At 38.4% G+C, this 16,360-nt stretch overlaps 1 protein-coding gene across 2 annotated transcripts in view; it reads left to right on the forward strand.

Moving 5' to 3' along the window:
* MXI1 (MAX interactor 1, dimerization protein) overlaps positions 1-16,360 on the forward strand; it is an 80,229-nt gene that overhangs the window by 16,843 nt on the left and 47,026 nt on the right. Inside the window, exons 1-2 of one of the 2 annotated variants that reach the window (XM_021700268.1) lie at positions 27-238; positions 1,533-1,665. In XM_021700268.1, the coding sequence (XP_021555943.1) occupies positions 166-238; positions 1,533-1,665 (206 nt within the window). In that variant the 5' untranslated portion in view covers positions 27-165. Of the gene's footprint in view, positions 1-26; positions 239-1,532; positions 1,666-16,360 lie in introns of those variants that run through there. The other variant, XM_021700267.1, reaches the window with a different exon arrangement.

Genomic DNA, 16,360 nt, shown 5'->3' on the forward strand with positions numbered 1-16,360 from the left:
GCGGGGGCGGCGGGGGCGGCGGAGAGCGCGCCGAGCCGCGGCCGGGCTGGCCCGCCCGCCCGCCGCACATGTCCCGGGGCGGCGCCGGCCTGTAGCCGCTTGCGGCGCCTCCTGTCGGCCGGGGAAGGGAGCACGGAGAGGCCCCGGTCGCGAGCAGCGGTGCCCATGGAGAGGGTGCGGATGATCAACGTGCAGCGCCTGCTTGAGGCGGCCGAGTTTTTGGAGCGCCGAGACCGAGGTAACGGCTGGGCGCCCCCGCCTCCGCCACCACCCGAGCCCGCGCACTCCTCCGCGCGGGGAATGCGGTGCGATGTGTGAGGGGAGGGAGGGGGCGGGTGGGAGGAGCGGGGTACGTGCGTGAGCAGGGGAGGCAGGGCTGCGTGCGTGAGGGGTGCGTGTGTAAAGAGGTGCGTGCAGGAGGAGTGTGAGTGAGGAGCGCGTGTGTGAGGGGAGGGGTGTGTGAGGGGAGGGAGGGTGCGTGTGTGAGGAGCGGTGCGCGGGCGACAGGTGCGTGCGTGAGGAGGGGTGCGCGTGTGCGGGGAGGCGGGGGTGCGTGTGAGGAGAGGAGCGCGTGTGAGGGGAGGTGCGTGGTAAGGGGGGGTGTGAGGAGGGGTGCGCGCCTGAGGAGAGAGCGGGTGGGGAGGGGTGCGGGTGATGGTGGGCGCTCGGAGCCGGCGAGGGGAGGGGTGCGGGAGGGGCCGCGCGGGCCTGTGTGTGCCGGGAGGACGAGGATCTGGGGGCAGAGGGGAGGTGGGCCAGAGCAGAGGGATGGAGTGTGTTGAGAGTGGGCGCCAGCCCGAGGACTTGGGAGGCAAGAGGGAAGAAAGAACTGAAGCAAGGGGGTAGGGGGCGGCGCAGGTAGGGGTGGAGGAGGCGAGGCTGGCGGCCGAGGAAGAGAATGCCTGCCGAGGAGCCCGTGGCGAGGAGGATGCACACCTGTGGGGAAGGGACCTCTGAGAAACTGAGGTGGGAGGAGACGGGACCCCATTTAGGGACCGGGACTCGAAGAGTTGTAAAGAGACTGGGGAGTGAAGAGTAGGAACTCTGGAAATTAAGGTGTCGGGGGAGAAAATGTCCTCCGAGATGAGGCAGTTGAATGGTTTGAAATACGTGAAAATGGAGCGCTAAGTGAGAGACCTAGAATGGAGAGAGTTAAAGGGGGGTTTCGAGGCGGGTGAAATAATTGAGGTGGGTGGCAACTAGTCTCAGAAATCAGTGTGTTTCAGTCAAGAGTTCTTGGAGAAAAGGATTTTGGAGAGGATGGAGAAATTACTTGGTTTAGAAGAAGTATTTGTACCCCTTTCAGGTGATGGGTTGGGTCTGTATATAATGTTACAGGATCGATGTCCTGGGAAGGACTGACTGAGAATTTTATCTTCCAGCCAAAAAGGGGGAAAATGTTACCTCTTTTTCTTCTGCTGTTTTCAGCAGCATTTTACTGCAGGGACTTTAGATCTGTGGATCCATGGATTTGGGTACATTCCTGTTATCATCTCTCTCTCTCTCCTTTTTTTTTTTTGCTGTCTCTTTAGAGTGTGAACATGGCTATGCCTCCACGTTCCCCTCCATGCCGAGCCCCCGGCTGCAGCATTCAAAGCCCCCAAGGAGATTGAGCCGAGCACAGAAACACAGCAACGGGAGCAGCAACACCAGCACTGCCAACAGGTAGCAAGCTGGGAGGTTTAGAAAGGGCAGCTGGAGGGAGGGAGCACACACTCAGGCAAAAGTGCAGGCCCTACTCGCCTCAGTTCTCTAATACCAAGTCTGGAGCAACACTGAATAGCCAAATGAGTTCCTTTACCACCATCCCTGGAGATTTGGCCCTTTTAAACTAATAAAGTCTAGATATCATAACCTGACTTTGTGTGGAAGGGAAGGAGTAGAATCCAAAAGAAAACCAAAGAGTTCTTGCTGGGTTTATTAAGTGGGGAGATCTGTGTCTGAGAGGGACAATAAATTAAGAGACTTGACAGCATGTGTCCATGCATGCAACCACATGCTAAAAGTAATCTTGGGCCAACTTTAAACTTGAACGATCCAAGAAGAATTTTTAAAAACCAGAAATAGCTCAGGCAGGATATAAAGCAGAATCAAGGGTTCTGTTAAAGGAATAAAAATATTTGGTTAGAGTAGGAAGTTAGTGGGCAAGGTCTATTTGTTGTTTAAGGGTGAAAGGGAAGACCATGCTATGAAAGTTGTATCTCTTAACTTGATAAGATTGAGTTGGTAAGGGAGCTTTTAAAGAAGAAGAAAAAAAAAAACCACAGAGAAAGAAGATGCTTATTTTTCAGTCCAAAGAGATCTCCAGAAAATGCTTGTCTGTATGTACTCAGACATAGTTGACTTCCATTTTTTTGAAAACTTTTGGTAGTGCCTGGCTGTCTTTTCAGTGTTTTGTCCCAGAGGGTCAGTGAATTCTAAGGATTCAGCTCATAGGAACTTTTCAGAAGGCCATCTTTAAATCAACAGATGCTGTTTTTTCCATTGACAAGAGGAATTAAATGAGACCTTTTTTTCTGATCCCCAAAGCTTTGTCTAGAGAATGTAAGCATTTATTTTGGAGAGGCACAGAGCAATCTCTGGGTAACTAAGGTTGCCTGAAGAGTTTGGGGAACTCTAGACAGGTAGTTGGGTAGTCACTTGGGGAAGTAGATTGGGGAGAGAGCAGGAATAGGGGCTCTTACTAATAGATGCAGGAAACTTGAGGCTCCTACAGATAGTAATTAGAGCTCAAAAGTTTGGATTTTCCCACTCTGCATTTTTGACATTGCTGAGGCAAAACTAGGATTCACCCTTCCCCCTTTGACTAATCTTTAAAGCTGTGTGTTTCCTTTTTTGGCTTCTTCATTAGGACTATTCTGTGTTTTTTTGTTTTTGTTTTTTTTTAAAGATTTTATTTATTTATTTGACAGAGAGATCACAAGTAGGCAGACAGGCAGGCAGAGGGAGTGGGAGAAGCAGGCTCCCTGCTGAGCATGGAGCCCGATTCAGGGCTCCATCCCAGGACCCTGGGATCATGACCTGAGCCAAAGGCAGACACTTAACGACTGAGCCACCCAGGCGCCCCTATTCTGTGTTCTTTAAACTTAAATTTTTTTTTCTTTTTAAGATTTTATTTATTTATTTGACAGATCGAGAGAGGGAACACAAGCAGGGGGAGTAGAGGAGGGAGAAGCAGGCTTCCAGCCGAGCAGCGAGCCCGATGCGGGGCTCGATACCAGGACCCCGGGATCCATGACCTGAGCCGAAGGCAGACGCTTAACGACTGAGCCACCCAGGCGCCCTCAAACTTAATTTTTAAAATTATAAAAATAGTTAGCTATAAGCTTAATATGCTGTATTTATGTTTATGTGTTGGTTGGTCTAGAGGGTTTTTTATGGTATGATAGTTTTGGAATGAAAATATGTAATATGATATGCAGCATTTGAGCAAATAAGTATGAATTTTTTGGTTCTTCACAGTTTCTCTGGTTCAGTGTCAGCAACTAGGATCTATATTTCAAGAATTCAGATTCATGGGTTTTTCAGTCCATGTGTAGATTAAAAAAGGTTTTTTTTGTTTTTGTTTTTTAATTTAGAGACATGCAAAGAGTATCACATAGGAAACCAGACCTGGGTTTTGTCATGCTACAAGTATTTACTGAGTCTTTCCTATTTTGTAGAAATCAGGTAAATGATCTTACTACATTTTTTCTTCGTCCCTCTTCTCATCTGTAAAATGAAGGGAACGACTACATATTTACCAAAGTCTGTTTTTCCTCTGAAGTTCTATGGCACTGATTTATTGACAGTTCTAGAGATCAATTACAATGTTAGTTATTCAGTATACCACTCCATCATTGCAGATGTGGCATTGTTACTAACAATTCAAGGATTATAGATGCATAAATAAGATACACGTTTCTAGATTTTACCAGTTATGTTACAGGTCATTAGTAAATCTTTGTCATCTATTGATTTATACCTTGCTCAGCTTGGGGTTTTGACTAAGTGGTGTTTCCGTTTCATGGTAGTGTTCCTGTTAGGATTCTACTATTGTGTGTGGGACCACAGTGCTAATTACTGTATGTTTTAGCACAGCATATCAGAAAATCTGGAAAACTACAGGCATGCCATGTTCTTATAGTACCCATGGGAAAATAATTATGTATACATTGGACCACCCAAGACTAAGGAAGATAATTTTTCATAGGAATATAAGTAGTAAGAAGAAAAGAAAAAGAGAGAGCAAGAAATAGATTTTAGACTATATTAAGGTCCACCCATGTGTGGGGTTTGACTGGGGCCGATAGATGAGAACTAGTATGTTAAAGTCAAACACTAGAAATTATTATTCCTTACCATTTGTTTAAAACTTCTGCTTCAAGGAATAGAGGAGCCGAGGATCAATTTCCAGTGCTGGGGTATATGGGAAATGGGGTTGTTAGTCCATTTGAAGGAGACCTTATGTCCATAAGGTCTGTTAACTTTAGGCCTATTACTGGATTTAGTAGAAATTTTATTATATTGGTTACATAAAGCAGAAAGAAATAAGACTTGTAAAAATTCTCCATTTATTAGTCATCTGAAACAAGGAAAGGAATAGAGTTATGAGCATATCTGTCTTATTTTCCTGATCAAAAAGCTACTTGTGTGGAAGTTGCTGTTACTATTATGCATCTTGGACGTTGATATCTTGTTTGTCATAAGATGATATTTGTTTCCCTGACATTTTAGCATCTTTCAGATATAATTTTGGTTGGCTTTTCCCCCCTAATATTCTCAGGTGTAATATGATCTCCCTGATATAACTCCTAATATTTTAAGTCTTGAAATCTTATTTTCACATAAGTACAAAGGAGAGAAAAAAATAAGTGATATAATGTGATATGACAAACATGTACCTTGAAAATCCCAGTAATTTTATCATTTGATATCCTTCTAACTGACAATTCAGAAGTGGGACCTATAATATGTAATTATTTTTTAAATACGTGGTTGACTCTACTGTAGTCTTGGTCATGACCTTCTGGCACATTTCCTAAAATCACCCTTCCTAAGATGTTACTGCTATTAGAAAACCTGGCTGCAATTGCTATCTGGCTTATTGAGGAACGTCACATAAGCTCAGATTCCCAGCTTTTTACTTTTTTGGTCTCACAACTGAAAAATTTAAAGATCTGTCATCTTTAAAACTCTACTAATGCTACTCTACCTGTCTTCATTATAACACTGATTTTCTCCTAAGTATCTCTTGAATCTGCCTTCTTTTCCCTTATCTTCTTTACTTCCCTCCTAATGAGATACCATCTATCTTTCACCTGGAGAACTGTTGTAACCTCCTAACTGGTATCCATGTAACTACTCGTGCCCCATATACAATTCTGATGAATTATATTGGCTAGCTTTCTTTCAATTTCTTCAATACACCATGTTTCCTCCTACTTCAAGGTCTTTGCACATATTCTGTTCTTTACCCTTTTGCCGAGTTGTCTCTATCTAATAACACTCTTATTTCAACTCAATCATAACTTCTTCAGGGTAGCCTTTTCTCATGAGCCAAAGTAGATCAGGTGTTCACATGATGACACTCCTACTTTTCCTTCATGGTGTTTATCATAGTTTGTAGAAATACAGTTCTCTGATTGATAAATTCATGTCTCATTCATTGGACTAAAAACTCCATGAAGGCAGAAATTGAATCTCTTCTGCTTAAGGATTTATCCCCAGTATCTATCACAATGCCTTCTACATAGTAGGTGTTTCTTAAAAATGGAAGGTTTTCAAACTCCAGGTAGACTACCCTCTGTGGAACTGAATTTCTCTTTTGTGCTGAGTACCATATTAAAGTCTGGAAGAAGAAATGATGCAACTCCTACTTTGGCAAACTCTGATTACATTGTATTCTAAAGGATGTTAGCGATAATATATTTGGAAAGGAAGATAATATGTAGTATTTGAAGACTAAAAATCTCCAACTTCTTTTAAATGTATGTTATAGTATACTATAGTATAATATATAGGTATATTAGAGTAGACTATAGAATGTTGCAATTAATTTTAAAGAACACTCATTGCCATCCTGTCGTGAAAATAAAATATTAAAACGTATCCGCAAGAACCATATGTGTGTCAAATATTGGCAATAAATGTTGGTATGAGTCTGACACATAGTAATTGCCTTGTTTTAAGGTGATGTAGAAAGTAATAGTAAGTACCAATTTATGTTTGAATTTTAAGTTGATGAAAAATTTATTCTATTTGATATCCTTTGGATATTAAAGAATCTCACAATACCAGCCACATTTCAATTCCACTTGCTAGGATTGAGGACATTAAAAAACAAAACAGCTTTCCTTTTGCTTATAAGACTTTATTTTAACTTTTCTTAAACTACAGAATTATGAAATGTTTTAGTCTTGAAGGGAATGATTGTATTGTTATATTTTTAGCTTTAAAGATTTTTGGTTGTCTTCTTCATGGATTATTAGTTTTTTGGGGAAGTAGTGGTGAATTCTTTTTTTAAGAAACTATCCTTTTACCAGTAGAAGTAATTTGAAATTTGTTATATCTTCTATTTTTATTCTTAAATATGTACCTCTTTGGGGCGCCTGGGTGGCTCAGTCGTTTAAGCGGCTGCCTTCGGCTCAGGTCATGATCCTGGAGTCCTGGGATCGAGTCCCATATCGGGCTCCTTGCTCAGCAGGGGGTCTGCTTCTTCCTCTGACCCTCCCCCCTCTCATGTGCTCTCTCTCTCTCTCATTCTCTCTCTCAAATAAATAAATAAAATCTTTTAAAAAAAAATATGTACCTCTTTGTTCACTGAATAGTTGAATGAAACCTTATTTTTATTGTGAAATTTCTTTTTACTATTCTATGCTTTTCAGATTTTCTATATCAAGAAATTGTTCCTGAGTCTCTATCGAATAGATAACTCCTAGACTACCAGGACAAAAGTAGAGATTAGTAGCAGTTAAACTCTTTGTGATGTTAGTATTGTTCTTCAGTATTTTCCAAATGTTGAGTGATTAACACCTCCTTTGTGATATTTTCTGTGATATTGTGTCTTCCCCTAAAACTGAGTTTAAATGAAAAATTATCAAGAATTATGGGGCACCTGGGTGGCTCAGTCATTAAGCGTCTGCCTTCAGCTCAGGTCATGATCCCCGGGTCCTGGGATCGAGTCCTGCATCGGGCTCCCTGCTCAGCAGGAAGCCTGCTTCTCTGTCTCTCACTCCCCTTACTTGTGTTCCTTCTCTCACTGTGTCTTTCTCCATCAAATAAATAAATAAAATCTTAAAAAAAAAAAAAAGAATTATTTATGTACCTCACTCTAAACAAACTCAGACTTTCCATTAAATGCTTCATTGAAGCATAAGTTTGCTGTTGGAGTTTCTAAAGGACATATTCCCTTATGGAAGTGTTGTTTCAAGGAGACTTGATGATCATGCCTTGTAAGTCAGTAGGATAGCTGCTTCTGTTCCTATTTGATTAGCGGCCTTTTTCCAGAATATTGAATACATGGTGTGGAAGATCACAAATTATAAAAAGGGAATTCAAGATTTCATTCGGTATAGTTCTCTGCTTTATGAAGGTAAGATATTATCACTCATTTTATGATTAAAACTCATGTGGCCTGGAGATGGTAAGAGATACCTAACTATAGGTGGTGGTTGATTTAATGTCAAGCTGGATTTTCAGCAGAATGTGCATCATTCTAACCAGATGAGACTGTTGACCCGAAGAAAACTTTTTCTTCTAGATTTCTCCTTGCAAAGGAAACAGCATTGCGTTCTTTTGGACATAGCATGATTCTTTGTCACTTCTTAAGTGAAGACAGTTTTGAAGATACTAATGTAATCAAAGAGCTTTTATTGTTTGACAAAATGTATTTCCAGATCCCATTTTTGGTCAATAGTGCTGATGTAATATAAGCATGCATATTTTTTTGTTAGATTGTTTTTATTTTTCATTTTGGCTTCCTACATTTTAAAATACTGGCAGCTTTCTCCCCCCTCCGCGTATGTATGTAGGAGTGTGTGTGTATGTGTGAGAGAGAGTGTATGTGTGTACACCATCTTCATTACCATTTGATGAAGGAGACACATGTTGTCAAGTAAACATATAAGCATATTATTTCGAACTAAGAAGAGTTTAAAATAGGAAAAATGGATGATCCTATGAGGAGTATAATGGGGAGGACCTGATTAATTTTGATAGATGAAGGAAGGCATCTCAAAAGTTGAACCTCTTGCTTTATTTTATCTTGAACATTTTTTTCATGTTCATACACATTTGTTAAATCATGTTAAATTATAGCATGATATTCTGTTTCATGTGTATACCATAATTTGTTAAGCCAGTCACCCATTGATGACATTTAAGTTATTTTTAGATTTTTTTCATTCAAAACAGGGCTACTCTGAACATCTTTTTGCAGATACCTTTGTACATTTGTCCACCTAGATTCTTAGGAAAACATGAAGAATTAGAATTGTTGGGTCAAAGGGTAGGATCCATCTTCAATAATAATAGTAATAGTAACCCCTTGCGTTTAACATACTACTTGTCTATAAAGCCCTTTAATGTATATTATTACCTCATTTGAATTTCAGAACAGTTCTGTGGGGTAAAATGAAGATATTTTCCTTATTTTTTTTGATGAGGAAACTGGACTGGCATGCAAGGTAACTTGCACAGGTAGAACTAGGAGATAAGACAAGTCCCTGGGATTTGTTTCTCTGGGATCAGCAAACAGCCCTTAGTAATAATTTTTTTTTTTTGAAGATTTTATTTATTTATTTGACAGAGAGAGACACAGCGAAAGAGGGAACACAAGCAGAGGGAGTGGGAGAGGGAGAAGCAGGCTTCCCGCCGAGCATGGAGCCCGATGCGGTGCTGGATCCCAGGGCCCTGGGACCATAACCTGAGCCGAAGGCAGATGCTTTACAACTGAGCCACTCAGGCGCCCCTGCCCTTAGTAATAATTTACTTAAAAAGTAAGACTTAGTGACTGTAACCTGAAATTTATGTGTTAGTACTCTCCTTTTCTGCTCTGCCAAATGTCTGAAACGTGTGGTCTGCATCTGCTGCTTTAATGCTTTCCCACCAGTGCTTTTTCAGCTTTTGCAATTTGCTTCCTTTTTCACTAGTTATTGATACTGCTTTCTTAAAGGTAATTAGTAACTAAATTTTCTGAACTTATACTATGTACATAGAACATGCTTCTCTACCATAGAGGAGCTTATGGTGTATTTGGAAAAATATGTGTGTAATGAAATGGTAAATTAAACAAGTCAGTAAGATGTTATAAACATGGCTATATTTGTCAGATGACAGTATACAGATTAAATTATTTAAATTCACAGAAGAGATTACAATAGGTTATTGTAGAAATGTTATAGATTCACAGTATATACTTATTCATTAACTTTGACATACATTCAAGGAGATACAGGGATTCCATAACTTAGTATAAGTGAAATTCCTTATGTTTTATCTAAGTAATTTCTTATAAGAGAATATATTTGGTTTGGTAGATAATTTTGTTATTAGTGTTACTACATACATTTCAGGGGAAAAGTGTTGTGGGTTTTCTTTCTATTTAGTTTTATGACATTGGATAAAAAGGTTTCTGTGTGGTATTTATTTCATTATGTTTCTTTATTATGGGAAGTATTTTTGATAGTCTTTTGAAAACACTATATAAACACCATTTGTGGAGGCCACGTGATGAGAGCTTCGAAGCCATTTGAAATGGGCATTTTTAAATTATAGAAGAATATAATTTTTTATTTATTTTTAAAGATTTTATTTATTTATTTATTTATTCATGAGAGACAGAGGCAGAGGAAGAAGCAAGCTCCCCACGGAGCAGGGAGCCCAATGCAGGACTCGATCCTAGGACCCTGGGATCATGACCTGAGTGGAAGGCAGACGCTTAATGACTGAGCCACCCAGACGCCCAAAGAATGTAATTTTAGTCTCAATGTATTTTGATAAAGCAACTGATTTTCCTTTATTCTTATTTTGATTAATTAGACAAGGACAATTAGGATTCTCTTTTAGGAACTGTAAAGAACCTTTCTTTTTATGTAATAAGAGACTAGAGGGTAAAATGTAAGTTTGTCTTGGTATTAGAGGAAATGTAAATTTTGAGGTTTTTAATTTCGATTACCATAATTTTGTGTGGGAGTATATATATCTTCAATATGAATAACAGGAAAAAAAAGTGATCTTCAGATTTCATAAAAACTCTGGATGACATATTGTTGTTAATACTGAATCTGCTAGGTTTGGTTTCTATAGGCTTTGTTGGTAACAGTTAATGCACAGAAGTTACAATTTAAAATTTAGACTTCTAGCCTGGCTCTAAAACCATTTGGTGTTCTTAATATTATCATTTTAACATGTTATTCAGTCAGTTGTCCTCTGGAAGGCTTGTTACTTTCCTGGAAATAGTACTATAAGCCAAAAAGAAATATTTGAATCTCATTTTTCTATAGAACCATTGCTTATTAGGGAGGTTCCTAAAAGCTCAAATTTTAATATTTTTATGGAATTTATCACAAATATATTTAATCCATTTAAAGAAAAAACAATATATAAAATGTATATTGTATATATATGTATACAATGTATATATATAATGTATAAAATTTATTATATATTATATATGTATTATATACATATAATGTATAACATATATAAATATATAATATATACTTATAAAATATATGTAAATATGTAAATATAAATATTACATATTATATATTATTAAAATTTATTATTGTATTGTATAGATACAAGGTATAAAATAAATAATTAAATAGAATTACATGGTGGTAATCTAACAATGTAAGGTTAAAATGCCATAGTGTATGTTATATAGTTGTAATTTTCTTAGTAAGTCATGCCTTATTTCTTTATTTCTTTATTCATTCATTGGCAAAAAGTGGATGATGGAATGTGAACTATAAGAGGACAGGGACTGGGGCGCCTGGGTGGCTCAGTCGTTAAGCGTCTGCCTTCGGCTCAGGTCATGATCCCAGGGTCCTGGGATCGAGCCCCGCATCAGGCTCCCTGCTCCGCGGGAAGCCTGCTTCTCCCTCTCCTACTCCCCCTGCTTGTATTCCCTCTCTCGCTGTGTCTCTCTCTGTCAAATAAATAAATAAAATCTTTAAAAAAAAAAAAAAGAGGACAGGGACTTTGTAATTTTAGAGTATTTATATTCCTAGTGTAGGTACTCATTAAATACTGAATGAATGGCTGAATACTTTGAGCACGATCATATACATCTGAAGGTATTTTTTAATGAAATGTTGACATTTTTTAGAAGACTTTTATTTATTTATTTAAGATTTTATTTATTTGACAGAGAGAGACACAGCGAGAGAGGGAACACAAGCAGGGGGAGTGGGAGAGGGAGAAGTAGGCTTCCCGCAGAGCAGGGAGCCTGATGCTGCCAGATCCCAGGACTCTGGGATCATGACCTGAACCAAAGGCAGACACTTAATGACTGAGCCACCCAGGCGCCCCTTGAGAAGACTTTTAGAGAGACTTAGGCACAATTGATTGCTTTGTATGAAGTTGATCTAGGGGTGTTTAATATCATTAATCTCATTGTCAGTTTATTTGTGGCAGGTATACTTACTGGAGACAAAGTTATGTTTGTGTTTTTAAAATTGAAGTTGAAGCCCCTATTATTAGAATAGCCGAGTAACGTGTTTCTTTTATTCTTTAAACAAACATTTAAGTATCAGTAGGAATTTAATATTCACTTATTAAGTACCAGTATGTGTTTCATTTTGGTAAATAGCTTGGGTGTTAATGGTAGAGTGTAGCAAGCGTGAGGTCCTGTCCTGTGGGATGAAGGCCCCCTACTCCACATGTTCACAGGAACACTTGAATGTGGATGGTCATAGCATTATTCATGACCGCCAAAAGCTGGAAACAAAATATCTGTAAGCTGCTGAATGAATGGACAAGCAAAATGTAGTATGTTCATGTAATGGAATGCTCTCCAGCAATAAAAATAAACAAAGCACTCATACATATAACAAAGTGGATGAACAACAAACACATTAAATAGGGTCAGATACATAACAGTACATATTGTATAATTCCATTATGTGAAATTTATTTTAAAAAAGGCAGAACTATAGAAATTAGAAAGCAGGTCAATGGTAGGCGAGGGATGGGAATGGAGATTAACTACAAATGGGCATGAAGGAATTTTTGGGGTGATAGAAGTGTCCCAAAATTGGATTGTGGTAAAGGTTATGCAACTGTGTAAATTTACTGAAGCTCATTGAACTGTACCCTTAAAATGGGTGAATTAAAAAAAAGAAGTGGGTGAATTTTTCAGTTTTTTTTTTTAAACATTTTATTTATTTATTTGACAGAGACATACAATGAGAGCAGGAACACAAGCAGGGGGAGTGGGAGAGGGAGAAGCAGGCTTCCCGTGGAGCAGGGAGCCCGATGTGGGGCTCGGATCCCAGGACCCTGGGATCATGACCTGAGCTGAAGGCAGACGCTTAACACTGAGCCACCCAGGCGCCCCTTTAGTATGTAAATTATACCCCAGTAAAACTGTTAAAAAAATTGTCTGTTGCTGTTCACTGCAGTAAGATGAGTCTGAACATGTGACAGGTGCTAAAAAGAGCTAAAGGTGGAATGAATGAATATTAAACAATTAGGCCTTCAAAACTTGAAATACACCAGTAAGGGGTTAGGAGTGGGGAGTGTAGCCGGTTGGAAAAATTACCTCCTCCATTCTCTTGCAGCTGCCAAAACGAGATTCAGCTATCCTCCCAGCCTCTCATCCCTTACTTCCTTTGAGAATCACTTTTCTGTATGATGTACTTGCCTTACACAGTAAGATTCTTTGAAATAGATGTACAATATCTTCTGCTTCTAGTACTATAGGGAAGAATGGAATATATTAACAATAAAACTTGGGATCAACTTCAAAAAAATGGGCTTTATATTTATTATAATTAATGCTGTTAATTATGGTACTGTTCATTTCTTTTCCCTCCAAAGTATCTATTGAATGTTCATTTCATGCCTGACTCTGTCCTAAAATATCAGATTACAATTTGGAAGTCAAAAGATTTAGGAAATCACCGATATTTTCTGCATTTTTAAAGGTTTTTAGAATATTGCTCTGTTATCATATATTATGTGTTATCACACAGTAAATGTCCTGTTTTAACTTTTAGAAGTATGCTTAAGAGCAATAATTTTAATTTTCAAAATTCTCTGTACTTTTTAATATTGCTCTCTCACCTAAAAAGTGATGATTTCATGAATAAGGTGTAACTTTAGTATGTATTAGATGCTTCTTAATTTCTGGCACTACTAAGAATAGAAAGTGAAGTAGTTATCTTTTATTTTAAATTCATAACATTTAAAAAAGAAGTAACAGATGTATATAGTTATAAGAGTCTGCTAATACTAAATGGCTTATAAAGAATAACATTCCTCTGCCTCATCTCTCCCCTTCCAGTTTCTACTTCCTAGTGGCTACCACTTCCAGTAATTTAACAGTTCGTCGGCTGTTCACTTTATTTCTTTTTTTTTTTTTTAGTTTTTACTTATTTAAGTAATCTCTACACCCAACATGGGGCTTGACCTCACGACCCTGAGATCAAGAGTTGCATGCTTTAACGACTGAGCCAGCCAGGCACCTGTGCTTTCATATTTCTAAATAAGAAGCTTATTTTGGGGAGCACTGGGTGGCTCAGTTGGTTAAGCATCTGACTCTTAATTTCCACTCGGGTCATGATCTCAGGGTCATGAGATCAAGCCCTGTGTCAGGCTCTATGCTCAGCATGGAGTCTGCTTGAGATTCTCCTTCTGCACTTTCCTCTGTTCTCTCTCTCTCTGTCCAAATAAATAAAATCTTTAAAAAATTTTTTTAAAAATAAGAAGCTTATGCTATTTATTATCTGTTGATTTCCTGTTATGGAAGATGAAGACTTGACTGTGTATACTCTTGACTAACAGCAGATTAATCATATGCCGGAAATGAAAAATTTTTAAAAATACACATAAATATAGATATTTCCCAAAGGAATGAGGCTTTTAAATAATGTATTTTCTAGTACTTTGTATTATTAGTCTCCCACAATAAGGAACTAATATTTTATTCTCATTTTTGAGTATTTTGTGGTACATTAGATTATTGCCTCGATTTCTGGATGAGGCTTATTACTTTTTAAAAAAATAAGCTTTATTTGGATATAATTTTTTTTTTTTAAGATTTTATTTATTTGACAGAGAGAGACACAGCGAGAGAGGGAACACAAGCAGGGGGAGAGGGAGAGGGAGAAGCAGGCTTGCCGCCGAGCAGGGAGCCTGATGTGGGGCTCGATCCCAGGGCCCTGGGATCATGACCTGAGCCAAAGGCAGATGCTTAACCGACTGAGCCACCCAGGCTCCTCTGGATATAATTTCCGTACAATAAAATTCCCCAATTTTTAGCGTATGAGTCAATGGCTTGACATATGTATACAGTCACGCAACTTCCAGCAAAATTATGATATAGAACATGTTTATCACCTCAAAACATTGCTTCATGCCTCTTTACAGTCAGTTTCCTATTTCTGCCTCTTGGCCCTCGCAGCTTCTCATCTGTTTTCTGTCACTGCAGTTTCGCCATTTCTAGAGTTTCATATAAGTGGAATCATGTATATACTCTTTTTGCATCAAACTCCTTTCACTTAGCATAGTGTTTTTTGAGATTCATGTTTTTCTTCGTTTCAGTAGTTCAGTTTTTTATATTGCTGAGTAATAATCCATTGTATGGATCTATCACAATTTGTTTATCCATTCACCAATTGTTAGACATTTAGGTTGCATATAGTTTTTAGCTATTACAAGTAAAGATGCCTTTACTTTCATGGACAGGTCTTTTGTGTTTTCATATTTTTTAGATAAATACCTAGGAGTGGAATTGCTAAGCAATATAACAAATATATATTTAACTTTATAAAGAAATTGTCAAACCATTCCCCAAAGTGTCTGTACCATTTTACATTCTGACTAGCAGTGTAAGAGACTTCCATAGCTCCACAACCTGGATAGCACTTGGTATTGTCAGTCTTTTAAATTTTAGCCATTCTAGTGAGTATGGCATGATAACTTGTGGTTTAGATTGCATTTTCCTTATAACTAATGATCTTGAGCATCTTTTTATGGACTTGTTTGCTATTGATGTATCTTCTTTGGTGGAGTATCTAATTATATTTTTTGACTTTTTTCTTTTGAGTTGTTTGTTTTCTTGTTGAGCTGTAAAGAGTTCTTTGTAAAGTCTAGGAGCACCTGGATGGCTTAGTCAGCTAAGCGTCGGATTCTTAGTTTCAGTTCAGGTCATGTCAAGGTCTTGGTTTCAGCTCAGGTCATCTCAAGGGGCTCAATCAGCAGAGAGTATGCTAGGAGTCTGCTTGAGATTCCCTCTCCCTCTGCTCTTCCCTCCCCCAAATAAATAATAAAATCTAAAAAAAGAGACTGTTATCCAAAATATACAAAGACTTTAAAAAAGAGTTCTTTGTAAATTCTGGATACAAGTTCTTTATTACATATTTGTTTTGCAGATGTTTTCTTCTACTTAGTGGTTTGCCCTTATTTTCCTAACAGGGTCTTTTGAAGAATCAAAGTTGCAGATTTTGATGAAGTTCAGTTTATGTTTGTGTTTTATTATTCATGCTTCTAATGTCCTAAAAAAATCTTTGCATAATCCAAAATCATGAAAAATTTTCTCTTTTCTCCTAGCAGTCTTATAGTTTTAGGTTTCATATTTAGATCTAAGTTTCATATAGAGTTAATTTTTGTAGAAGGTGTGAGGCAAAGACTAAAGTTCATTTTTTGGCAAATATACTTTTTTTTTTTTTTTTGAAAGATTCTACTTTCTCCATTGAACTACCTTAGGATCTTTGTAAAAAATCAGTTGACCAGATATGTGTGAATCTATGATTGGTCCATTGATCAGAATATTTATTTTTATTCCAAAACCACAATGTCTTCGTTACTATAGGTGGTTTTTTTTTTTTTTAAAGATTTTATTTATTTGACAGAGAGAGACACAGCGAGAGAGGGAACATAAGCAGGGGGAGTGGGAGAGGGAGAAGCAGGCTTCCGGCCAAGCAGGGAGCTCGATGTGGGGCTCTATCCCAGGACCCTGTGATCATGACCTGAGCCGAAGGCAGACGCTTAACGACTGAGCCACCCAGGCGCCCCCATTACTGTAGGTTTTTAAGATTTTATTTATTTATTTGAGAAAGAACGAGAGAGAGAGAGAGCATACGAGTTGGGGGGAGGGGCAGAGGGAGAGGAAGAAGCAGAATCCCTGCTGAGTAGGAAGCCAGATGCCAGC

This window comes from Neomonachus schauinslandi, chromosome 6, assembly GCF_002201575.2.
Source record: "Neomonachus schauinslandi chromosome 6, ASM220157v2, whole genome shotgun sequence".
Taxonomy (NCBI): domain Eukaryota; kingdom Metazoa; phylum Chordata; class Mammalia; order Carnivora; family Phocidae; genus Neomonachus; species Neomonachus schauinslandi.